General features: G+C 44.4%; 1 protein-coding gene across 2 annotated transcripts; it reads left to right on the top strand.

Moving 5' to 3' along the window:
- Positions 1–208: 208 nt before the first annotated feature.
- LOC147449923 (zinc finger CCCH domain-containing protein 33-like) lies at positions 209–26,092 on the top strand. 2 transcript variants are annotated; one of them, XM_086522265.1, is made up of 8 exons: positions 210–780; positions 1,490–1,644; positions 1,773–1,832; positions 1,943–2,062; positions 24,379–24,648; positions 24,739–25,053; positions 25,136–25,450; positions 25,537–26,092. In XM_086522265.1, the coding sequence occupies exons 1-7, from the start codon at positions 648–650 to the stop codon at positions 25,415–25,417; spliced, it is 1,335 nt and encodes a 444-aa protein (XP_086378391.1). In that variant the 5' UTR covers positions 210–647; the 3' UTR covers positions 25,418–25,450; positions 25,537–26,092. The 2 variants fall into 2 exon arrangements, with proteins under 2 accessions (XP_086378392.1, XP_086378391.1); XM_086522266.1 differs by lacking the exon at positions 1,943–2,062 and having other exon boundaries at positions 209–780; positions 1,773–1,886.

The following is a 26,092-nucleotide window of genomic DNA, read 5'->3' as shown; positions in this document are numbered from 1 at the left end:
CCAAATTTGATTGAAGTAGGCTCCAATTCAGCTTTCTTCCACCCTGTTGAAATTTGGACTAAAGGTTGAATTTAGGCTAAGCGTGGCTTTTACGCCTAGAAAAACAGCCTTTACTTCCACGTGGAGGCATTGGCTGCCTAACACGTGTACACTTTTGAGGGCATGTCGGAGTAGAGGGTAGTCTTCAGAAGTGGGCAGGTGGTTTTTTCCTGTTGGCCTTTTGGGCACAAATCTCTCTCTCTCTCTCTCTGTGTCTGGGGAAGAAAGGTGCACGCAAACCTTGCCGTCCGCGTCTCTTGCTCCCCTACATTCCCGTCCTGCAGCCTGCTCACAAAGGCTTTTCTCGCCCGCCATTTTCTGGATCGCAGAAGCATTTTGCATGCGCCATGTCCGCGACAACGTTGTACATTTCGCATTGCTTTGTCGTAGTTGCACCATGCTACAGATCACCTTTCTCGTGCCCTTCGAGCTGTTTGCACAATTCCCCTCAGTCTGCATGTCGGCATTCTTGTACAAAGCATTGCCAATGAAGCTTACACCAAGCTCTGCCTGATGTATATAGTCCCGTCCAAATCGTCTGAGTTTCGAGGCCTAATTTCTTCTTTCCTTAGCGGAAAAAGCCTCGATCTTGCTGTGGGATCGATCTTATGAGCGACCGACAGCTCCCTTTTGTCGCTTCCTCGAATTCCACCAGCTCACTTCCCCTGGCCCAATGGCAGCAACACCAACTTCCTACACAACAGATTTTTGCTTCCATACCTGCTGCACCCGGATTTCAAGGTAAGGTTTTCCCAGCTTCACATACATGATGCTCCTGTGCAGTCTGGGTGCCCTGCAACTTGCTCGTAACAATGTACCTACATGCAGCATGTAGCTCTGCTTGATAGCGGTCTCTGGTTCTTGACCTGCTCTTGAGGAGATTCTTCTCCCCCTAGAGCTTTTGCATAGCTGTAGGGCGGCCAGTAATAGAAATGTGGCGCAGCTGGATTATTATCTTGAGGTCTCTTGACATTTGCAAGCGTCTCACAATTATGTAGGTGTTTCCTCTTATCTTAAGGTTAAAAAAGGCCTTTTTGTAGGTCTCGAGTTTTAGAAGATACGTGTGCTTGGTACACCATGAGTTTTCTGGTTCTGTTTTCCATGGAACACCTAAAGATGGCTTGTTCGTTCTTCTCTTACCAGTCATGGATCTCACTTATTTTGAGGGCTGTTAAATAATAATTAGGAAATGAACACGCATCAAGTTCATGGCCTCAGTTTTTTTTTTGAGAGGCTACCAGAAGTCTGTAAATTGTGTGCGAATCGATTGGGTTTGCTTTATCTTTTTTCTAGTGATTTACAGTTTTACTCTGTTACTGTATTCCAGAATGCAGTCCAACATAGTATGGGCCACCAATCATTATCTTTTTTCCATGTTGTACCAATGTCTGATGCTTTCTGGAGGAGATAGGTTTTGTGAACCAAATCGATGTGTGTCTCTCTTTGGCAGAGGCAATGAGGCAGCTACCCCTCAACCAACAGGAGGGTGTGGGCCACCCGTACCCTGTGCGACCGGGTGAGCCTGATTGTCCATATTACATGCGTACTGGGCTTTGCGGGTTTGGTGTAAATTGTAAATTCAACCATCCTCCCTATTCAAATCTTGTAAGAGTTATTGTTATCAGTATTTCTTTATTAAAAGGCCTGCCTTAGACTCCTAATGGGGTAGCACACTCATTACATGGGTGTTAGTAGAACATTAAGTCTTATTCCTTTTTTTTCGGTGCCCGCAGGTGTCAAGTGGTCGGGTCCCAGGGCAATTTCCTGATAGGTCTGGGCAGCCAGAATGTCAAGTAAGCGAGCTTTATGATAAGCCTTGCCTGAAGTTAGTATTGACTTGTAAGAAGGTAGGTCAAACCTTTCTTGCAGCAATAGATTAACATTTTGCCAACATTTCTTGTAGTACTATCTCAAGACTGGAACATGTAAGTTTGGATTATTATGTAAATACCATCATCCCAAAGAGAAGGCAGGAACAGCAAGAGGAGCTCAGTTAAATATATTCAGCCTGCCTTTGAGGCTGGTGAGTTCTTGGTTTCTTGACATGGAGCATTTGTAAATTTTTCCCTCATGTTTCGAATCCACAACATAATGGATGACAAGTGCACTTTAGCTTGGGGGGACCCTGGACAGAGTCGGTGTTCCTCTTTCTGCTTTGAAAAAAATTCTCCAAATCATTATGTATGTTCAATGTTTTGGGTTTATGACGATGAATTTTTGTTTTGGTGGCCAAAATTTTAACATTATCCATCTCAAGTGCGTGCAAATTCTTGAACATGAATATCCATCTATGGTTGTGTTTTTCTCTTTGGGTCCAAACTCTCTCTGTCTCTCTTCCTCAATCTCGTGCATGTTTGTGATCTGAAGGGCGCCTCATGTATACGTTCCTTGCACTGTATGATTCTAACCTAGTATCAGATGTCTTTGGATTCTAAAACTAGTGGAGAGATTGTGAGTTGTGTGGCGTTAGGGATAAGGTGACAACGGCTTGGTGTTCTACCCTTTTTGCTCTAGCAGAGGATCAGGTTTGATGCCCAAAAACCCTGTACACCTTTAAAGCTGTTGTAATTCTCTTCCTTTGCACAGCATTTTTGCTCTGCAGCATTTTGAGCTGTCAGCTATGAACTGGTGAAACACAAGAGGGAAAACACTCAGCAAAGTAAGGGGGAACACTGACGAAGTGGGCACCATTTTGAGGAAAGAATGCATTGCTTGTAGAGGCGGTGCGGTTGAGGGCTGAGAGGTACTCGTTAAGCGAATGCAGCAGGTGCTGCCAGACCTGTGGCTTGTTAACACAGGTGACCAATCAAGAACTTCAACACAGGCTTGATGATGCTGCAGCATGCAAAACCGTAGCGGAACTTTTAGAGGTGGCTACTTTTGGGATGGTTGAGTGGTGGCCAACAGGACTTGCTAGACAGATGTGGCAATTGCACGGATTTTTGTGAATTGCATTAGCAGCCTTGGGCACTAGCCTCTTCTGAACCAAGTCATGGGGTTTATTACGAGACTACCTAACCCAGCCTTTGATCGTTGTGTTCTGCGGGAAGAGGACTCTGGAACAGTGTCGTAAGGAGTTGCAGGGATGCCATGCCCTGAGTCTGGAAGGTGAGATCCAGAGGCGAGAACCTTGGTTCTCGAGGATTTGGAATAAGGAACGGAAGTTCCTTGGAATAGGGTTTTCCCTTAGGAATAGGAAGCCGAGGCTTCCGGGAACCATCAAGTCTTATTCTAGAACGAACGTGGTAATACGTTCGGATCAAGTGCTTGTATAGACTTCTCCTCAGTAATAAAGATACTATTACGGGGGGGGGGGCTAGCCCATCTTCTGTCCCAGTAGTGTGTCGATCTTCTCACTCTTTTTCTCTCTCTATTTCTCTTTATTTCTCTCTATACCCTGTGGCTTCAACATTACGTGATAAATTCTATTTATCCGAGTATATTCTATATTGCTATGCGCTTCCGTTTGTGACAGCAGTATCAAAGCATGGTCTCCTCTCTTTCTCTGTAAAGGAGGACGACTCTGGGAAGATACGGGAAGAAGCCATGACAAACCAAAAGAGAAGTAAGCAGGCGAAACCCTAAGCCCTGCAGGAAAAGCTCGCAGAGTTGGGAAAATTTTTCTCTCTGCAAGAAGTCGACAAGACTTGGGATTCTTCGAGAAGGCCACAAGAGCATGATGCTCAAGAACCTAGAGAATCCAAGGAGCGGAATGCTCAAGATACTTCCAGAAAATATCCACGAACATCAATCCAGAACCATAGCCAAGAAATCCCGTCATTCCGTGAAGGATATGAAGAAGGTCTCTAGACCTAGGAACACTCCTGTCAAGTTTGATACTTTTGACGAAGGAAGATGTCTTGAAAGCTACCGCTTTCATTTGACAGTTTGAAGTTGCCTTTGCAAACGACAATTTTTGAGAATCGTCAAAGGTGAGGCATGTGACCAAACACCTCAAGGGGATTGCAAGTACTTGGTGGTATACCAAAGCTCTGCAAGGAACTTACAACAAGACTTGGATTCAATTTAAGGCTGAATTTTTCGACATATTTTTTTCCTCTACGCTGTGAGGAAGGCATCCAAGAAGGTTGGGATCGGTTTGCCCAATAAGAACACGAGCTACTCAAAGCAAGTAGTAGTTCACTCTTGCCAAGGTAGATCCACTCTTGATCCTCTCTGAGGAAAGAAAGATGAAGAAATTCAACAAAGGACTTTTGCCCGAATTTTGTAGACGCATTTGCAAGATACTCAACTGCAGATGGTAGAGTCCACAATAAAAGTTGAAAGGGTACACCTTAGTGTACATAAAATTTAATCCCCGCAGTGGGATGGGAACCATTGAACACAGAAACAACGAATTTTTGTTACCTCTCCTCAAAGGATACGTTGCTATCCGGAGAAAGTTTGGAGTAAGGGAATTCAATCAAACTCTTGAGTTTTTGAATAAAAGACCCTCAAACTTTAAGTGAGAGGGCTGGTCTTTGATCAAAGTTAAATCTTTTAGGGATTCGAAAACTGCGTATTGCTTTTATGCATGAGGTATATAAATGTGTCACCAGGACCGATCACTCTCAAGTGTTTATGAGAGTAGAATTGAGTCGAAACATTGCTTTATGTGATGAATTGGTTTGCTCAACCATCGGTAAGGTTATTGATTGATCTAATATCCGATAGTTTCCTAACAAATTACTTGCAATTGCAGGTAGGACATTATGAAGGAACCATTCCGAGATTTCAAGTAGAGTAAGAGCTGTTGCTAAGCTTGAAGCCTAAACCAATTAATGGAAGCTATGTTAGTGCTTTTCTCACAAGTGAATGAACACTTTCTTTACGAGGGAAGGAACAATTGACGGCTACGGCCTGTGCTCGAGGAATCAAAGGATTGAATTCTTAGTTTATTTGATGAGCGGGTTTTGTTCTAAGATCGAGCCAAGGAATAGTCATGTAGAGCGTCTTTGCTCTAAGGATCTTACGAAGGGAAGGTAATTTCCCAGGTTCATCGAAATTCAACACAGCTTAAGAATTATGTTCACCTTTGGGTACATGGATAACACACGAAGATGCAGACATATGCCAAGGAACTGGACGGGTTTGCTATACTCTCTTGAGCGCCTTTTGTGCGCAAGGATATTCCGACACAAGAATCTCTTTATCAAATGTGTTCGGTTGCTTTGAATTTCTCTATTGAGAAGGGGTATTGTGATGGTTGATGATCATCAAGTACGCTACTATAGTAGCAAGTTATGGTTGTCGCATACGCTTCCCCATAAGCAAGTCAAGTGTTGACTCTTATGTTCCAAGATGAAAAGAACTACTTCACCATAACATCTCTGAGAATCAAAGAGGGTTCGCCTGAGATTTTGCAAGTCGTCATTGATGCTTGCAAGGTGAATCATTTTTGATGATTTTGCAAGGAAGAAAACACTGCTGGTGGTAATAAGAAAAGATTGGAAAGAAGTGTCGCCGTGCACAAGGAATCTTCGGATTGGAACCGTCTGCCTACGTTAAGCGACGGCACATAACAAGAACCTTCTTTAATGTGATCGTAGACTCTGTTTGTGAAAGAAAGACATTGAGATTAATGCTCTATAATTTAGGCATTCCCTATGTGGGAGGACACAAGAGGTTTAATAACCTCTGGACTAACAGCGTAGGATTATGCGTAAGGACAAATACCTAGATTGATTTCTAGAAGGATTATTCTTCTCGAGGTTGAAAAGGTGAAAATGAGTTAACAGATTCTCGGATGAGGAAACTCCCAATCTGATGGAAAGATGCAAATGACAAGTTCTTACATGGCTCGTAAGTTTGATGATTGGTGAAGGATATCCTCGAGGCACTAGAGGAAGGACATAAACCGGTAAGGTAAGTATTGAATTATTGAATTTTCGTTTAAATTAATTTTCAAGTTCTTTTCTGAGAAAGGATCAACTCAACTCACCATTGAGCAAGATTTGAAATTTTTCCGGTTTCTCCCCGGCCGGTTTAGTTGGACCTCTACAGTTGAGGAGGACAAGTGTTTATAAGTGAGAGGGATGTTGCTAAATTGGCTTTATTTGATAGGAAAATAATTCTAAATGAATTATTTGGATTTGTAAGTGAGGGTTTTTCTCACTGGAGACATCCGAGTAGAGATATTTCTAGTGCGTCATTCATAGTGATGACGGGAGCATTGTGAACGGGAATATCTGTAAGGACACAAGGAACGGGTACTTCTGATGCGTCACATTGGATGGGTGACAAGGAGCACTGGAAAACAATATTTGACCATCCGGAACGGATATCTCTGATACGACAAAGAATGGGTGACATAGAGCATTGCGAAGGAGATTGTACCGTAAGTTCGGTAGGAAAGGACTGGGTGATGGGTATTCCTAATGCGTCACAAGGTGGGTGACGGGTGCATCGGAAAGGGAATATCCATAGTCAGGAGGAAATTCCGAACTGTGTGAGAATTGTGCACAAGGAAAAGCAAGCAATTGAATGACGATGGGCTCAAAGGAAACTTTGAGGAAATACAATTGCTTTTTGAGAAAGAAGGTTGCTTTTCGGGAAAGCTGTCACAAATTGATGACGTGGTAGTGCAACCAGGACACACACACGGCAAAGTGATGATGTGACTGATTGTATGGACAGTTCCGTGAAACGCGTTGACAATTGCTGACGTGGCAGAATTGTACGGATTTCCTGGTTGCTTTTTGACAGTTTTTGGAGCCAGTTGCTTTATGGGGATTATTGTTTTTAGCATTAAAACTTTTGGAGACTACTGCTTTTGAGTTTGAGAAGCTTTTGGGGGCTTTGTTTTTAGCAACCCTATGTAACCTTTATAAGTGGCCTTAGGGGCTCACTTCTCAGAGCATTTGGATGCAGAGTCTGAGAGTGAGACCCGCGGGCCCTCTTTGTACTTTGAACACAGATTAATATAAAAAGAAATACCGAAAGGGGCGCCAGTCTTTGGGGCCAATACCTCTGGGCACGGAACTACGCCGGGTCGTGTCATCTTTGTGAACTGTTTTGAAGTGAATCTCTGTTGTGTCGCGGTAGAATCTTGACTTGGGGTGTCCAAGTTTGTTATAGTGGTATTAGAACGCGGCCGATTTTTCTTCTACCGAGAAATCCGATCCTTTTTGCAGCACACGCAGAATTTTGGGAAAGAATCTTCGTGTCTCGACCCATCCTTTTTGCAGCACACGCAGACTTGTGTGAAAGAATCTTTGTGTCTTGACCCTGGACTTATTAGCCACTCCCACCCTTCATACATTGCGCATCGGGCGCGCTTTCGTCTTTATCGCTCTGTGTTACAGGACATAAAGCCATAAAGAATCCAAGGTTACACATGGGTTCTCGTGAAGAATCTAATAGAGATGACACCTCTCAGTGGGAAGGCAAAGAAAAGTTGAAGATCCGGCGCGAGAATTGAAGAAAAGAATGAAGATTTGGACAGATTCTTTTCCAGGACAAGTTTGCCAAAACTGAGTACAAACATCAACTGCAGATTGGCATATGTGTGAATAGATTGATTAAGTACTCCAGAGACCCGAGATTGGCGAGACGTCTGAAGAATTACCCGATTGATAAGATTTACTCGAGATTGCATGTAGCCATTGCTTCTCCTCTCATGTAGGGAGGAAGGTTGAAAGGAGAGAGGTGCAGAAAAGCAGAACTTTGTCCACGCAGAAAGAGATGGACCAGATTTCAAAGGACCACGAGAAGATAAACTTGAGAGTTACAGAGTAGCAGCCGAGTGCAGAAGAAGAGGAAAGATGAAAGCAGAACTGGTACCACATTGAGTGGGGCCCAAACCGAATTAAATGAACGAAAGTACAAAAGTTTGCCGCCCTTGAGGCAAAGTGAAAGATCAAGAAGTCCTCATTTTTCTTTGATGGAGGAGCCAAGGCCAACTTCTTGAATTGGCGGCTCGACTTGGAATTACGCTTGACAGGTTGAGGCCATAGGCGGAGGCAGTTCTAGCGGCACACACACACTCTGCCCTGTGGGAACCCTTGGGGATATCAAATGCTGACGTGGCTGGCTGTACGGCAGCCCCGAAAACTGCGGAGGATTTGCCACGTGGCAGCAGTACGGACACGTGATTTCCAGCATAATTTGCGGTAGCTTTTGAGCATTGCTTTTGAGACACAAGAGATGAGAGAGAGATAAGCTCTTGATTTATTTTGGGGCTAGAGAGAGAGAGAGAGAGAGAGAGAGAGAGAGAGAGAGAGAGAGAGAGCTTGAGAGAGAGAAACCTCTTCTGCTTTATTTTATGAAGAGCTTTTGATTTTCAGCTTTTGGGGCTCTGCTTTTAGCATCCCTTGTAAACATTTAAATATGTGGGCAGGGCCTCACAACTCAGAGCATCTAGACGCAGAGTCTGAGAGTGAGCGTCTGCCTACACTCTTGTACTTTGAACACGTTTAATACAAAAAGAAATGCCGAAAGGGGCCCCAGTAATTGGGGCCAATATCTCTAGGCACGGGACTCCGCCGGGCCTTTTGTCGAATCAATTGTGAACTGTGAAATGTCTTGAAGTGATTATTTGTGGTGTCGCGGTAGATTCTTGACTTGGAGTGTCCAAGTCTGTTATTACAGATTCACTTCAAAATAACTCACAGAACAAAAGAGTGTCACGTGCACATCTAACCTTATGTGCATGTGGACAAGCTATCTTAGGTCTAGGGTTCAGGTCAGCTTAGGAAGTGTTCTGGCACCTCTGTGAGCCTGTGTGCAGGCTATGCATGTCCAGGCATTTAGAGTAGTTGCATATCCTCTGATTGCACATAGCAGGATCATTAGCAAGACATTCAGTATCCATCATGAGCATTTTCCAGAGCATAGAACCCTTTTTGCCGAAGTACACATTTTTCACTTATTTATTAACAAGTGACTTTTGTTGGAAAAGTAGGTAGGGCAAATTGCTAAGGGATTATAAAAGAAACCTAGCGCTAGCAATTTTAGGCAGAAGAGGCAGAAGAAGTTCCAGCAACTTGCAGTGCACCTTCTCAGCAAGACTGGCAGAAGGCCTAGCGTTTTCAGCCAACAGAAGCAGATAGCGTTTTTGGGATTCCTCCCCTTGGCGTTTTCAGTAGCAGATTCAGCCTAGCGCTGTCTAGCGTTTTGCAGTTTCAAGACGTCAGATCAGCCCAGCACATCAGCGTTTTCTGGTTTTAGGACTTAGCCGCAGCAGATTCAGCCCGTACCTACTTGCAGCAGATCCTTGCCGTAACGTTGAGTCAACTAGTGTTTACAGTTTCAGCCCGCTGTTTTCAGTTTCAGCATCTGCGTTTTTAGCGCATCATCATCGAGTCGTTGCATCGCCATCCTCGCCGACACAGTGTCATTGATCAGTAGAAAGTCAGCAGTTTGCAGATTTCAACATTTCAGCCCTAGCGTTTTCAGTTTTCAGCCCATCCTCGTTGCCGTCATCATAGCCGTCGACATCGTCGGCAAGTCCATTGCATCTAACCATTGTACCAGATTTGTGCAATCTATAGCATAGACCTCCCCTTGCCATAGAGAGGGGGGCCCTTGGAGGAGGGTTTGAGAACCGTCTGGTGTCGTATTCTTCTCTCTCTCTCTCTCTCTCTCTCTCTCTCTCTCTCTCTCTCTCGCAGTCTCAGCACCTTCATTCACAGTAGCATTCACTTTGTTTGTGATCATTGCATCCTCTCTCTAAAGGAACGGAAGGCTCTCCCTTCTATAAGTAAAAAGAAACCCTTGAGCACAGTTCGGAGCACTCATCCTGAGCAATATCAACATTCACTTCTGTCGCACCTTACGAAGAGAGTCGACATGGCCCGGCGTAGTTTTGTGCCAAGAGATATTGGCCCCAAAGATTGGCGCCTCTTTCTTTATTTTATTTTGATATTAATCTTTGAGCAAAATACAACTGAGCCCGAGGGTGTTCGCTCTCAGACTCTACGTCCAAATGCTCTGAGAAGTGAGCCCCTAAGGCCACTTATAAACATTACAAAGGGTTGCTAAAAGCAGAGCCCCAAAAGCATCTTAAAATCAAAAGTAATAATCTCCAAAAGCAATTGGTCAAAAGATGTCAGCGTAATTTGCGGAAAATCTGTACATTGTCAGCGCAAAAAGCGGGAAGTCCGTACACTACTGCCACGTCAGCACAGTCAACGCGTATCACGAAGATCCGTACAGCCACGTTAGCGCCAGACGCAGAATTCCGTACTGTTACGTCAACTTGTCAGCGCATTTTCTGGGCATCCGTACTCGATGCCATGTCACCATGCGTGTGTTCGGGTGGCTTTGCATCGTCACCAATTTGTGACATACCCCCCTCTTGAAAGAATTGTAATCGTGCGTGATTACGCTTGCAAAACAGACAGAGGCCATAAATTGTCTTAGTAGACACTGACTGTTAGTACCGACGCACTAGACACGACACATCTAGCACTTGTACAAAACAACACACATCATAGGACATCACTCGACATCACAAGACACCACATGATAAATCACAGAAAAGTCCATTCCAAATCTCAGACCATGACCATCGGCAACGTATTTAGTAATCGCATCTAGATCCATTCCGAACCTCACTGATGCCCGATTAACTAATCCTTATTGCAATCATGTCTATAGAGATTTATGAGACCGAAATACTGCAGTCATTTCGTCTTTTCAGTTCCTGCACTCAAACAAGTCAAATGAGAGAGTACAGATCAATCATATTCATTTCTAGGAATTCCGTGTCATAAAGTCATACAACAGAATACAAGTCAGCTCATTAGTATCCCTGAAATCCAAAGGGGACATCAGTGACCTTATTCAAAAATGGGGGTAATCTGTTGACAAAGGAGCGGTGTAACTCCCCTCTTGTTGAAACCCGCTGCACTAGATTCACCCTTGCTGAATTCGGGGTTCTATCGGAGTAGACTATGCTAAACCGAATGCTTCAAGGTAAAGTTCCAAAATCTGAGCTAGGTCCTCCTCCTCCGTCCACTTCGCATCCAATGCAGGATAGTTCTTGAGTTTAACGAAGAACCGCCTGATCGCTTTACCTTTTATCTTTCTGTCCTTGTGTGCCAAAATTTGTTTTGGAACGAGTATCTCCTCGCTTTTCTCCACTTCGGGTTGCTCATCAGGCTCCCTATCAACTGGCACATCGCCTTTGAAAGGCTTCAATAGACTCACATGGAATGCATTGTGAATCTTCTAAGTATCGGACAACTTGAGTCTAAAGGAGACATCATTTATCTTTTCTTTTATCTAGAAAGGGCCATAATACCTCATGCTAAGCTTTGGGAAAAGCCGCTCCTTTCCTTTTCGTTTTCTTAGCATAAAGCATAGTTGAAGTAACCAATGTGTCAAATAGCCAGAGCTTGTTCGAGGCTTCTGAAACTGAATCTGCGAACACATCCTCTCCATGCTCCCCAAAAGTGCATATGCTCTCGTCAATCTGGTCTCTGCTGCTCTCCTCAAGAAGAACTTTGGACCATTGAAGACCACTCCTAGGTAAGTGTATGCTTTGTATACTCAACCATCTATTGACCATACCGGTGCAGATCGCCTGACCCACTATGCTGCGGTGTTGATTCAACTTGAACACCATAACTTTGGTCTTGCCAAGGTTCATTGACAAGCCGCTATCACTAGCAAAAGTATGCTTGTGCTAAGCAGATACTCTAGTATTCAAAGGATCCCCAGTACGCGAAATTTTTGACCTGACACCCGATTGATGAGATGCATTCCCGATGGCGTACGGCCATGGATTCACCCTTAAAGTTTGCATTGAAGAAACCACCTGGATGTACACTGAAGATGAACTTGATGATCTGATCGAACGACGAGTCAACCAAATATTGAAGACCACGAAACCTCTAAAGAGACGCAACAAGGGAACATATTACCCCGGTTATTTGGGTCGACAATCTTCTTTTGCACATGCACGAAATACCAAGAAGCGTGTACGCTTCGAGGGTGTGTCCAGACCTCCAAAGAGACGCAACAAGGGAACAGATTACCCCGGTTATTTGGGTCGACAATCTTCTTTTGCACATGCACGAAATACCAAGAAGCGTGTACGCTTCCGGGGTGTGTCCAGTTCGTTCTCATCCTCTTGTGACAGTCTCGACATCCTCTTGTGACAGTCTCAACAGCTCTTCCTCTTCTGATTCCAGTGATGAGGACAGAAAGGGAAAGAAACGACAAAAGAACCAAAGACATGGAAAGAACAAGAAGGCGGCCAAGAAAAGCAGATCCCACCGTAGATCTCGAAAATTTTCTGACAGTTCTGAGGAGTACTCATCCACTTTTGAGAGTTCGGACTCTGATGACTAGATGTTTTATTCAAAGAGGAAGAACTTTTATAGAGCCGATCAATACGACTTTCTCGAAGATAAAGAGCAAGAAGAACAAAGGATTCAAGGAGGGTGGACAAGCAATAAAATTTGATACCTTTTCAAGTTTTCGAGATGTGCACAAGGCCCTCGCTTTTATTCAACAGTTTGATATAGTTTTTTCTGGAGGATGCTATTCAAAGCACTCCAAGATTAATAGGGTAGCATCCTACTCGAAAGGAAATGCACGAACATGATGGTCCACTCTCCTGTTACGAAAAGAAGCATCGACAAAGTGGCGAAAGTTCAAAAGACTTTTATTTCCTCGTGGCTCACTCAAGAGTACGAACATGACGTGATTATCGCATGGAATCATCTTCGGATAGTGAAGGCAGATGCTCTGGATACTTATTGCGAGAGATTTTGGGATGTTTTTCTACCTGCTTTATTTTTTAAAAGGATCAATTTTAAGCAGCAAATCGAGCGATTTTGGTGTGGACTGCCCAAAGAAATACGAGATTACTGCTTATTATAGAAATCTGAGTCTATACAACAACTGATGAGACATGCTAGGCAAGGGTTTGCTTATGCATTCAGGTAACTTGACTTATCCAACAGATCAACTTTCGATAGCTGAAGATGGGAGAAGAGGAAGGAAAGATAAACGTCCACTACTGACTGAGGAACACAAAAATGAATACCTCAAAACATGGAAGTGTTTTGACTGTGGGGAACAAGGACATATACCTGCGCGGTGCCCCAAAAAGGCACAAGAATGAGATCGAAAGACAGATTGAAATAAAATTGGGCGAGGAGATACTCGCTCCAGAACAAACATTGGATAGAAAATTGAAAAAGATACCGAGGAGTTGACAATATTTTGCTTTATGAATTTATGAACGAACAATTTTGAGATAGGAATTCTCGAAGATGACTTTAATTTATGAAATTAACGTTTTAGGAAGATCCTGCTATTTGTGAACATATAACAGATGAAATTGAGAATGAGATGATGAAGAATCGGGAGCAATGACAGCTCCAGAATGAACTCGATCACGATTCGAGATAAGAATCATGAATTTTGAATGATGATGATGATTGATGATGAGTGATTGAATGAAACTGTGGTGAGCGTATCAAGAGTTCCCGAGGGATGAGATTGCTACACAGCGATAAGGTGACTAGAATTGAATGATTGAAACTCATTGTTCAGTATGATGATGTGGCAGGAGTGTACGGATTCTTGTAAAAAGCGTTGACATGCGGACGTGGAGTACCGTACGGATTTCCGTAAAAAGCATAGACATGCCATGTGGCAGGCTTTATGGATTTTTGTGATTTGTGCTAGATGCTTTTGGGCCAATTGCTTTTAAGTTAGCAGCTTTTCATGTAACCGCTTTTGGGTTTGATGGCCAACGGCCTTTAAATTGAACCCAAGGCCACTCTCCCTCTCAGTGTGCTGACGAGCAATTGAGCAGAGAGGGCCTGCGGGAGTTGTAACTTTGCTCAAGCATTAACATAAAAACAAATATCGAAAGGGGCGCCAGATTTTGGGCCAATACTTGTGGGCCGTGTCGACTCTATTTTAAAAAGTGTGATAAAATTGTGAAGTATTTTAAGTGATTCTCTTGTGTGTCGTGCCCGATTTCCGACTTGGGGTGCCCAAGTCTGTAACATATTCCGCGTTATCATGGGGTCTCTTGCCTTGATGATAGGTACAATAGTAGACATGCTCCAAGTATCCGGAAATCCCTCACACATGGCTTGGTTGAACACTACTGCAAGAAACTCTGCAAGCATATCTCTAGCATGTATGAAGTGCTCTGCCATCAATCTATCATGATAATATGCTTTCTTGGTCCTCATCCTGTCAATGGCTTTCTTTACCATCTTAGCGACAAAGAAAGTGCATGTCTGTGGACATGGCTCCGGAGGGTGGGGTAGAGATTGTTGCCGTGGAACTGTGTAAAGAGATGGCCTCTACTTTTGCATCATGTGAAGTCTTTGTCAATATGTGGGTAAGCTCCTCTAATGGGCATTCCGGCTCCTATGTGGCCAAGCGTTTGTAAATATTATCCATGTAGATAGCCCATGTAAAAGTGTATTGACTATGCGTAGATGCCTCGGTCAACGAAGATGTACTAAATCGGAATGAAATTGTAAATGTGAGGAGGGTGTGATCTACTGCTACCCCAACAAGCCTGGGGCCGACTGTAAAATCCTGAATAAATGGTATAAAAGTGGGCTGAGCCATAACATAGTCCATCGTGCTAGCCCCATGTCTGTGAGGAAAACAAGTGAACCCATTTGCTGCTGGAAATCTTTGTAGGCCATTCAGGATGGCCAGTCCATGTGTAGTCCCCATGTTTGTCAAATATCTCGCTTACTCATTATGCACCACATCCTGTGAGCACCTGGCCAATCCCTGATCACTGGCATCCAGCTCTCTTAATATCCCCTCTGAGGTATCATGGAAGGCTGTTTTTGAGTGGCCCGTCCTGGCATAACATAGTCCAGCGTGCTAGCCCCATGTCTATGAGGAGAACAAGTGAACCCATTCGTTGTTGGAATTCTCTGTAGGCCATTCAGAATGGCCAGTCCATGTGTAGTCCCCATGTCTGTCAAATATCTCGCATACTCATTATGCACTTGTGAGCACCTGGCCAATCCCAGATCACTGGCATCCAGCTCTCTTAACATCTCCTCTGAGGTATCATAGAAGGCTGTTTGAGAGTGGCCCGTCCTGGCATTGAAGTCCCCTAGGAGGATGACATCCCCATCCCTAGAGAACTCCCATATGTCCTCATCTAAAATCATGTATGGTGACTCCCCCTCGGGCGATGCATAGAGAGATGTGCTCGGGGGATATAAAGTGGCCTCCCTGTCTCTGCTCTCACCCTAACCCACATATATCTAGCATGCTTATCTCTCCAAACAATACAAATGAGAGGGTGCAACTCTTCCTTGAATAAAGCTGCCACACCTCTTGGTCACGTCCTCTATGCTCTGATCGCACATCCTGTCTACAAGTTGTCTCCGAGCGGTATCCTGTCACTCTAGGAAGTGCAACACTCGGAGTTTGATGGTCTAAGAGTAGAAATAATGTCTCTTCCCTTGAAGCTATCCTCAAATGCACCAACATTAGCTTCATTGATCCATTATATCTATACTGCCATTTTAAGGCTGGTCCCATAAGTCTTGCACCGTCATGTCGTGTGTCTTTCCAAGATCACTACTTTCCCCCCCTCTATAGCAAGCATATCCCTCGCAGCCTTGATTTCTGGCATCAGCTCTTGCATGTGTGCAATTTGCGCTAAAATGAGGTCATTGCCTAGAAATATCCCAATTTGTTTAAGAGTTGGTTTCTTCTTCAAGAACTATCTCCTAGTTTCCATAGTAGGGAACATAAAATGAGTGCTCTTTCCTTAGAACTTCCTTCCCCACCGTTTCCTTTCTTCCCCACTCTCCATGCTCCTGTGTGTGTTGCTCCAGAAATGCCCATGCGTTTCAAGAGTTCTTTCACTTCTTCTTCCACGTTTCCAATGTCCTTAAGGCCTCTGACACGCACGTGAAAGGATCTAGTCTTCCTCTTCCATTCTTCCTCAATGGTCATATTGATAATGGTGGCTGTCGGTGTAGCTTCAACCATCTTGGCTTTTCCCTTCTTTGCAACCTCAATCCACTCCTCAACTTCAACGACTTTCTTTTGCGTTTTGGTGAGGACATCGGCCCATGAAGTGGCTGTTCTTGACTTTTGCTCTTCCTCTTCCCGGAGAGTTTCCACATGTTTTTTGATCTTCTCGAGCTCCTTAATCACGGAGGGCTGAGTTTTTCACTCTTTTTCGGGAACATTTTTACTCTTACAAGCTGCCAGTCCTGTTAAAGTTTAGGCATCTCAAGTGAACTGTCCAATGTGATCCCATTATTTAGTTTGGCTTTTAGGTATTTATTTTACTTATTTGTCAAAGTCTTGGGTAGGGCAATTTATTGAGGGTGCTATATAAGCAACCCCTTGCCTCCATTGTATATATACACATTCAATTATTCATTGCCAAGGTTGATTGGTTCAGGAGACTCTCTCTCTCTCTCTCTCTCTCTCTCTCTCTCTCTCTCTCTCTCTCTCGTGCTCACTCTCCTTGGTCTCTACTCTTCCTCATCGTCGACTTTGACATGGTATTAGAGCAACTTGGTGATCCTTGCAGGCCTTGGCTTGGTGGAGCAAAGAAAAGAAGAGCGCCGTTGACATCCCTTCCCTGCTGGCGTTCTAAAACGCTGGCTGTTTGCAAGTGCCCCAAGTCGGCGCCGGTCTCCCCCCACAGTGCTCCTGCGAGCGTTTCAAAACGCTCAACCGTTAGCCCCTATTGTCCCTTCTCCTGCGTTCTGAGACGCTGCGCCTAGCTGCGTGTTCCTACTCAGTCAGGCAGCGCCTTCTCTCCTCCATTGCCCGTGGGTTTCGAAACGCGCGCTGCGAGGCAACAAGAGCCAGCAGCGGTACCGTGATCCCCCCTTACTCCCCAGCGTTTTGAGACGCCATCGAGCTCTAGGGTGCCCTGTGTTTGTTTTTCAACAGCGTTCTAAAACGCTGTTAGCTAGCAACTAAAGTGTTGCAGGTTGAATCAAGGCCCGTCCTTGGAGATTTTGGCTCGGTATTTTTGGTGACCCAGAGCCTAAGGAAGGGGCATCGGAGCAGCCAGGCGTGGAAGACGAAGGAGGCGAGACTTTGGAGGGATAGCGGAGGGTGTGGAACGGCTTGGCAGAGGCGAGGAAAGTGGGGATTTAATCTGCTTGGTTCGTGCGGCCACACTTTGGAGTTCGAGAAGGTTCCCGGAGTTCCAGATCTTGCAACTTCACCATGGCCCTCCTTGCCCAAGCGCCAGCGACAAATTGAACGGGAATAACTACGCTCATTGGAATTTGATTATGCGACTCTGGTTCTCACTGAAAGGTTTATGGGATGTTGTCGACGGCTCGGAGCCTTGTCCTACACGGGACTCTCACAACAGGTACACCGCCTTCAAGGTGACGAATTTCTCAAATCGTGTCAATTTGGATGCGGCTAATGCGAAGGCAATGTCGGCCATTGCGGAATCTGTTACAAAGGACCTTTCTCCAGCTATTCAGACCTTGACGATTGCCAACGAAATGTGGCCCAAGCTCGTAGGTATGTTTGATCGGGATTCTACGATGCAAACGGTCACCCTTCTTGGACAGTTGTTTGCCATCCACTTTCCCCGAGGAAGTTCCATGCAATCATTTCTTATGAAGACTAAAGTTATTCATGATCAACTATTAGCTATGAAGAGTGCACTGACGAGTACCCAGTTAGTTGCTTTGGTTCTCACGAAGTTGCCTCAAGAGTATGAACAGTGGCTAGGACACTACGGCTACAAGTCACGAAGGAAAAGCTGGAATTTGATCATCTCAGCTCTTTTCTCATTGAGGAGGAAGCCATGTTGGTAACTCGAGGCAAAATTCAGATTTCTGAGACAGTAGAAGCACATGGTGAAGCACTTGCTGCTTCGGATTCCAGAAAGAGGACAAAGTACCGTTGTTACAAATGTGGAAAGCGAGGTCATTTAGCCAAGGATTGCAAATCCAAAGGCAAAGGCAAAGACTCTACAAAGGACAAAGGTAAAAGCAAGCAACAGGAGGAAAGCAGTGATAGTGACTCAGAGAAGGACAACAAGGAGGCTGTTGGTGTGGTGGTGACTACACCGGCACGAACTCCCACCTTCTAGTCACATGAAAATCGGTGTCACCACTAGCTTCAGTGTAAGGTGCAGCGGAATGAATGTTGTTCTTTCTCAAGATGAGTGCTCCATAATGTGCTCAAGGTTCCTTTTTGTTCTTATGGAAGGGAGAGCCTTCCGTTCTTAATGAGAGAGTGCAATGATCATAAACAAAGTGAATGGATACTGTGTGTGCAAGTGTATGAGACTGAGAGATAGAGAGAGAAGAGAAATACGACACCAAGATGTTGTAAATCCCTCCTCTGAAGGCCCCACTCTCTATGGTGAGAGCGGTCTACTTATGATTGCACAAATCTCTACAATGCTTGGACTTGCCGACGATGTCGACGACGATGAGGACGACGACGAGACGGGCTGAAATCTGGAAACTCTAAGGGCTGAAATCTGCAAATCTTCTATCTGCTGAATTCTGACTCTATGTCGATGACAACGGTATGACGACGACGCGCTGAAAACGCAGATGCTGAAATCTGTGTTTTTCGGGCTGAAGCTGTAAACTTTGCTGGATCTGACCGTGTGGCGAGGATCTGCTGCGAGAAGGTGAGATCTGCGAGGTTTGGGACTTCTTCTGCGATGTCTGACTGTTGAAATATGAAAACACTGGTCTATGGGCTGATTCTGTCGTGAAGATCTGCAAAAACGTTGAGGTTGATCTGCAAACCAAAAACGCTAGGGCTGAAAACTGACCTTGCGGGGAAATCTGCTAACACTAGGGAATCTGCTGTGTTGCTGCGGAAATCTGCTGACGCTAGGGCTGATCTGCTGTCTACTGTCGCCGGGAATTTGCAATTGCAAAAACACTGGCTGATCTGGTGCAAAAACGCTAGGCCTTCTGTTGAGAGAAAACGCCAGAGTTGTTTGTCACGGGGTTGGTCTTGCTGAGAAGTTGCCTGTTGAGCAAGGTGTTCCTGCTGCCTCTTTTGCCAATTAGTGCTAGTCTAGGTTTGCTTATATACAAACTTACTCAATTTGCCCTACCTACTTTCCAACAAAAGTCACTTAAAAATAATAAGTGAAAAATGTCAAAAAGAGGGAAAATAAGCTAAATGCACTAGAAAATTCCCTTGAAGGATTCTGATGGGAATGCTTATGATCATGCTGTGTGCAACCAGAGGATATGCATCTACACTAAGTGACTGGGCATGCACGGTCTGCGAACAGACTCACAAAAGTGCCAGATCACTTCTTATTCTAGACTGACTTGATTGAACTGAACCCTGGTCATGCTGTAGCTTGTCCACGGACACATAGGGTTGGATGTATCACGTGACATCCCCTCCTTTTCAAAGTGAGGTACTGGTACCGAATTGTATAGTGTCGAGGTTTATCGCCAATAGCATCGAGAATCCTAGAAGGGACTCTTCGCCGGCCCACTCTGATGTGTGGGTCGTGCGGTACTTGAAATTCATAAAGGTCTGCAACGCTTGCTTCTTTGGGCCACGCAGAAAGCGACACCAAAGTCTTCTGTGGCTCCTTCAATGCTTCAACTTTGTCGAGATCATGCTTCTTTCTTCTTCAAGAATCTCCACGGCTGAAAATTCCTGAAACCACTTCCAACACAAAAACATGAACATACCCATTTCATGTAAAGTGAGTGGAAAAATCTTGTCTTCCTCAAAGACTGTGCATGCAATGTAGATAAGCAAAGAGACGGAGTGCTAACCCGTTCACCACACACACGCAAACAATTAGATCGAATCTTGTCTTTCTGATTTAAATCAATCAACTGTGGCAATTCACAACGGAAATGCCCATGCTTGGTGCTCATACTTTCATGTGCTCTTTCTACAACTGTGTCGTGCCAAGGAAGAGACATGGAATGTGACTTCCTTGAATGCATACATGAACATTCCGCTTACATTCGTGCTCATTCATGAGTGAAACGTGCTCAACGTACAATATGTCATGCCTAGTAAAAGGGATCACATAAAGACGCTGATTAAAATACAGGAAACGATCACGAATGAAACACTCGAACAATGCGTGCTGACTAATTATGCGAACACATAATACTTCCTGTAAGGGTTCTTGGGACCAAGGCTCGAGAGCCAAGATCGGTTCTTCCTGAAGGGGTTCTTAGGACCTAGGCTCGAGAGCCAAGATCGATCCTTCGTGATTGATCGAATGTGCAACGAGGTTAGCTTTGCTAAAAACAGCATCCACTAACACATCATCCTTGTGAACAATCACATCATCTTCATGCAACTCATCATGCTTGTGAGAAATCACATCTTGATCATGCAAATCATCATGCTTGTGAGAAATCACATCTTGATCATGCTCATCATTAACATCCAAATCGTCATGCAAATCATTGTCATTCAAATCATCATGCTTATCATCATCATTCAAATCATCATGCTTATCATCATGCAAATCCTGTGTGTCATGCTTGGAGAAGAAGAGACTGAGAGAGTCTCCTTTCTCCAAATCTCTTGCATCTGTGCCTGAACTTGAGAAAAGAGTCGCCAGAACTCTTTGTTTTGTCGGTCGCTCTGTTCTTGTCTTGCTATGGCTTCCTTTCTTGCTGCTTCTTTCTGCGTGTCTGTGTTCTATTTCTGCCATTCTTTCTGCATTATCTTGCTTCGCATTCTAACTTCCTTTTCATAAACATCTGGTCCAACTCCTCCATAGGAGTTAGTGCAATCCTTGACGTAGATGGGGAAGGGGGAGGGTCGGAAAAACCTCCTGTTGGAGAAAATTCTTCCTTGCCTCTCTTATGCTCATCACCTCTAAGCGAAGTATCCATTCCGCTTCGAGTGATGACCATCCATTGAAGTCGTGGGATCTTGTGGGTTCTTGTGGTCTTGGGTTCTTAAGTTCACGAGGAACTTGGGTTCTTGTGGATCTTGGTTCTTAGGGTTCTCGAGTTTTTGAGGTTCTTGCGGTTTTCTTTCGCTTGCAAACCGTGTTTGAGAAGGATCTTCTCTTCACCCGAGTTCTACTCCTTTCCGCGGGCGCACCCCTTGGCGGCCTTGCGCTCACACCAAGGTTGCTTTTTCCCACCTCACGTCGATTGGACGGCCGCTAAGTGCACGGTCCGCTCTCAATGAGTGAAAAGAGACACAAGGGGAGGCTGACAAGCCCTTCTTTCTTGGGATTCCTATCACTCTTCAAAAACACGATTAGGAATCGACTTACCCAAGCGAACTTGGGTTCGTGCGACCTCAACAAGCAAAAAAAATTCTTGTGATTCTTATGGTTCTTTCCTTGAGTGATACAGAACACTGTCAAAGCTCTGATACCAATGTAAGGTGCAACGAAATGAATGTTGTTCTTTCTCAAGATGAGTGCTCCATAATGTGCTCAAGGTTCCTTTTTGTTCTTATGGAAGGGAGAGCCTTCCGTTCTTAATGAGAGAGTACAATGATCATAAACATGAATGGACACTGTGCGTGCAAGTGTATGAGACTGAGAGATAGAGAGAGAAGAGAAATACGACACCAAGACGTTGTAAAACCCTCCTCTGAAGGCCTCACTCTCTATGGCGAGAGGGGTCTACTTATGATTGCACAAATCTCTACAATGCTTGGACTTGCTGACGATGTCGATGACGATGAGGACGACGACGAGACGGGCTGAAATTTGGAAACTGTAAGGGCTGAAATCTGCAAATCTTCTATTTGCTGAATTCTGACTCTATGTCGATGACGATGTCGATGACAACGGTACGACGACGACGCGCTGAAAACGCAGATGCTGAAATCTGCGTTTTCCGGGCTGAAACTGTAAACTTCGTTGGATCTGACCGTGCGGCGAGGATCTGCTGCGGGAAGGTGAGATCTGCGAGGTTTGGGACTTCTTCTGCAATGTCTGACTGTTGAAATATGAAAACGCTGGTCTATGGGCTGATTCTGTCGCGAAGATCTGCAAACCAAAAACGCTAGGGCTGAAAACTGACCTTGCGGGGAAATCTGCTAATGATAGGGAATCTGCTGTGTTGCTGTGGAAATCTGCTAACGCTAGGGCTGATCTGCTGTCTACTGTCGCCGGGAATCCACAATTGCAAAAACACTGGCTGATCCGGTGCAAAAATGCTAGGCCTTCTGTTGAGAGAAAACGCCAGAGTTGTTCGTCGCTGGGGTTGGTCTTGCTGAGAAGTTGCCTGTTGAGCAAGGTGCTCTTGCTGCCTCTTCTGCCAATTAGTGCTAGTCTAGGTTTGCTTATATACAAACTTACTCAGTTTGCCCTACCTACTTTCCAACAAAAGTCACTTAAAAATAATAAGTGAAAAATGTCAAAAATAGGGAAAATAGGCTTAATGCACTAGAAAATTCCCCTGAAGGATTTTGATGGGAATGCTTATGATCATGTTGTGTGCAACCAGAGGATATGCATCTACACTAAGTGACTGGGCATGCACGGTCTGTGAACAGACTCACAAAAGTGCCAGATCACTTCCTATTCTAGACTGACTTGACTGAACTGAACCTTGGTCATGCTGTAGCTTGTCCATGGACACATAGGGTTGGATGTGTCATGTGACATTCAGCCAAAGAGAGGCTTGTGAGTGGCAGAGTGGGGCAACCACATGCTCATTATAATTAATTTGGACCCGTAGGTCGGAGTTCAATGCACATGCATCTGGCAGGGAACCAATCAGACGTCTAAAACACTATGGATGAGTGCACCAATCCATTGTTGTTGGTCAGATTATGGATAAGGATGTGTTCCAACAGTTCATTATCTTGGAGTTTTATATTCTGGACGTAATGTGTTCATAGTTCACCAATGGGGATTATTGGATGTAGTACGGTCTACAATTCAAAGTTTCTACATAGGGAATCGATGCTCAAGATGGCATTACTTTCAGGTACAAAGTTGAGGAGAGCAACACCGGGGTGTATCCAGTATCTTGGCCGGTGCTGGGGTGTCCATGGTAGCTTCTTCATCGACTTTGTCTCACTATTGATGTCCACTATGAGCTGCAGAGAGGGTGTTTAAGTTTAGGCATCTCAAGTGAACTGCCCAATGTGATCCCATTATTTAGTTTGGCTTTTAGGTATTTATTTTACTTATTTGTCAAAGTCTTAGGTAGGGCAATTTACTGAGGGTGCTATATAAGCAACCCCTTGCCTCCATTGTATACACATTCAGTTATTCATTGCCAGGGTTGATTGGTTCAGGAGACTCTCTCTCTCTCTCTCTCTCTCTCTCGTGCTCACTCCCCTTTGTCTCTACGCTTCCGCATCGTCGACTTTGACAAGTCCTCCCTTAAGTTCTTCAATCAATGTAACTTTTGTACTCATGCGTTTTTCCATATCTCATTTCCACGATTCACTAGCAGCAAAAGCCTCATCTAACCTTTTTTGCATCACAGCTTCCCTTACTTGCACCTCTATCCTCACAATACCTTGCCTTTCCCCTTTCAATGCCATGCACATCTCATCACGCTTACCAAGCATCTCTTTGTCCAGCTCTTTTCTCATATATGCATACATAGCATTTCTATAATTCTTCACAGTTGCATACATCTCTTTCTCAATGTCTCCCCTCATAAGGTTCACTCTATCTTAATCATCACCTGTACCGTCTCAAATATTAGGCCATCCTTTACCCTGGATAGTTTCCTTGCTCTGAGAGAACCGGGTGACAATGTGCTGGCCCTACTTTTCCTCCTAAATGTAACCTTTGTTTGGGCGGGGTTTGATATGCATCTGGATCTCTGGTATTGTCTGGTCATTATCTGTGATATGCACCAAGAAAACTCCAGGCCCTCGCGTGCTGGGGCAACAAAATCCTCACCCTCATGTGCCTCTTTTGCACAAGCTAGTTGGACATCAGCAATACCTGTAAGCACGCTGTAGATGAGAGGCTCGAGGAAGACGAGGGGTTACTGTGGAGAGAGAGAGAGAGAGAGAGAGAGAGAGAGAGAGAGAGAGATGTCTAGAAGGGGAGGCCTATAAAAGATGCTACGGATGGAGGGGTTGCCCCTCATTTTTTGCCCTTGGCCCTACCATAGGGCCTTAGTAAAGCGTGGAACTCTTGGGAGCGATAGTGGACTGTTGGAGTGCCCTTTTTTTTAACCTTTTGCTTGTGAGCATCATCTCATGTATACATAACCCATTGTGAGAGATAGTTGGCATTTGTTTCCCCACGTCTTGAAAAGAGGGACATTGAGCAGTAGTCACACGTTCTCTCTCTCTCTCTCTCTCTCTCTCTCTCTCTCTCTCTCTCTCTCAGATCCTCTTATGTAGGCCATTGTGACTTTTCACCTTGTAAAAAATTTACAATTTTTACTTTATGATAAATCAGTGTGATGAGTTTCATAAGCAGCTCTATTGGGATTGCAGGGTGAAAAAGATTGTGCATTTTATTTAAGGACTGGAAACTGCAAGTATGGAGCAACATGCAAGTTCAATCACCCACCACCTCTCATGCCTGTGCCAGGTTCTTTTGTATTTCCGGGAGCACCAGTGCATGTTCCTCAGCTTTATTCGGCATGTGCACCATTTCTATCTTCATCTAGACCTCCATTTCTTCAAGCTCCTCGGTTTGAGAGTCAACCCAATCCTCCCCCAATTCTTACATCTCCTGCTCAAGTTCCTTGGCATCCTTATCAAGTAGGTTTTGACTTAAATTGTGCAAAGCTGAAAGCAGCGTTCCTGTTGTGCCAGTACCTCGATTTTAAAATGTGCATGCTGTTGCCGTAGGTTCCCTTCTTACAACAAGGGTTGACAGGGAGCTGTGTGCATCCTGCATTAACATCTTCTCAAGAATACTTGGGTGCTGGCTTAACGCCTTTGACACCGGGATCAGGATCAGTTATCCTAACCTCTTCGGCACCTTCCACACCGGGACACCTTGAAGAAAGGCATCCGCAGAGACCTGGGCAGCAAGCATGCTCCTACTACATGAAGACTGGGGTATGCAAGTTTAGCTGGCAATGCAAATTTCATCATCCAAGGGACAGAAATACTTCAGTATCTTCAGGTCATGTTAGTTCTGTTGGTCTTCCTTTAAGGCCGGTATGTAATCTCTTCAAGTTTTATTTAAATTGGCCAAATCCTTCTTGAGTTTTGATAGAGTGGAGGGTCTTCTGGATATTAGGGTGTTGCCCCCTGCACGTTCTTTAACCGATTTGGATTCTGCAAATATGGCTCTGCGTGCAAATTTGATCATTCCTTGATGCAAACTGCATACCCTCTTATGCCATCTTCAACAGCAACAACCCAGATGACAGCAGATGGTATAGCAGCTCCTCCATCTCAACCCATATTATCAATGCTTGGCGAAGACTCTTCAGGATCACCTTCAAAAGGTAAGGAGGATGCAACCAGCTTGTCCACCAGCATTCAACAATTAAATATTCAAAGCAAGCACCATGGTTGAAGTTGCGGTGTCATGATGAAAATTGATGCTAAGGTATGCCGCCGAATTTGAACTGCTGGTTCCTTTTTTGAGTTCGTCAAGACAGACTTTGACATAACCTGGTGTACTCAATTATGTAGGACGTTCTGCTCTTTCATGGGGACAAAGCACTGCAAGTTGTTATTTGGAGGATCCTTACTGTGTTGGTAAAGTAAGGAGGTTGGAATTTTGCAGCTTGGTATCTTTGTATATAACTACAAAGCAATGGATAAGCGCAAGCTTTCTGTGAAGGAGACTGGGCTCTTCTTCATCTTATCTCAGAAATGTTGGTCTCCAGGATATTGAGTCAGGGGAACAATCAAGATAGAAAGGTTTCCTGCTATCATACTGTCAAAAAATCTGCATTTCTGCGCCTCTTTGACATTGTTCATAATAAATTTTGTTGTAACATAAAATAAGACATGCTCCTTTGTTAAATGTGAATATGCATAATGCCATTGTTGCTCAGATGGTACTCCAGAGTTCTATCAAAGAGCGCAAATGCAGAGATTGCAAACCTACTGTCGCTCCCCTTATTGCCTATCCTGTTGTGAGTGAAGATTTAGTTTCTCTTGGTCTGCATTGTGATCTCTCCATTTAAACGGACCGGAAAAAGTTGCATTCAAGAGGAAGATAATGCAGTTTCTCTTTCAAATC

The sequence above is a fragment of the Adiantum capillus-veneris genome, chromosome 10, assembly GCF_014529385.1.
Source record: "Adiantum capillus-veneris isolate H3 chromosome 10, ASM1452938v2, whole genome shotgun sequence".
Classification (NCBI taxonomy): domain Eukaryota; kingdom Viridiplantae; phylum Streptophyta; class Polypodiopsida; order Polypodiales; family Pteridaceae; genus Adiantum; species Adiantum capillus-veneris.
This window is presented reverse-complemented; position numbering and strand designations above follow the sequence as displayed.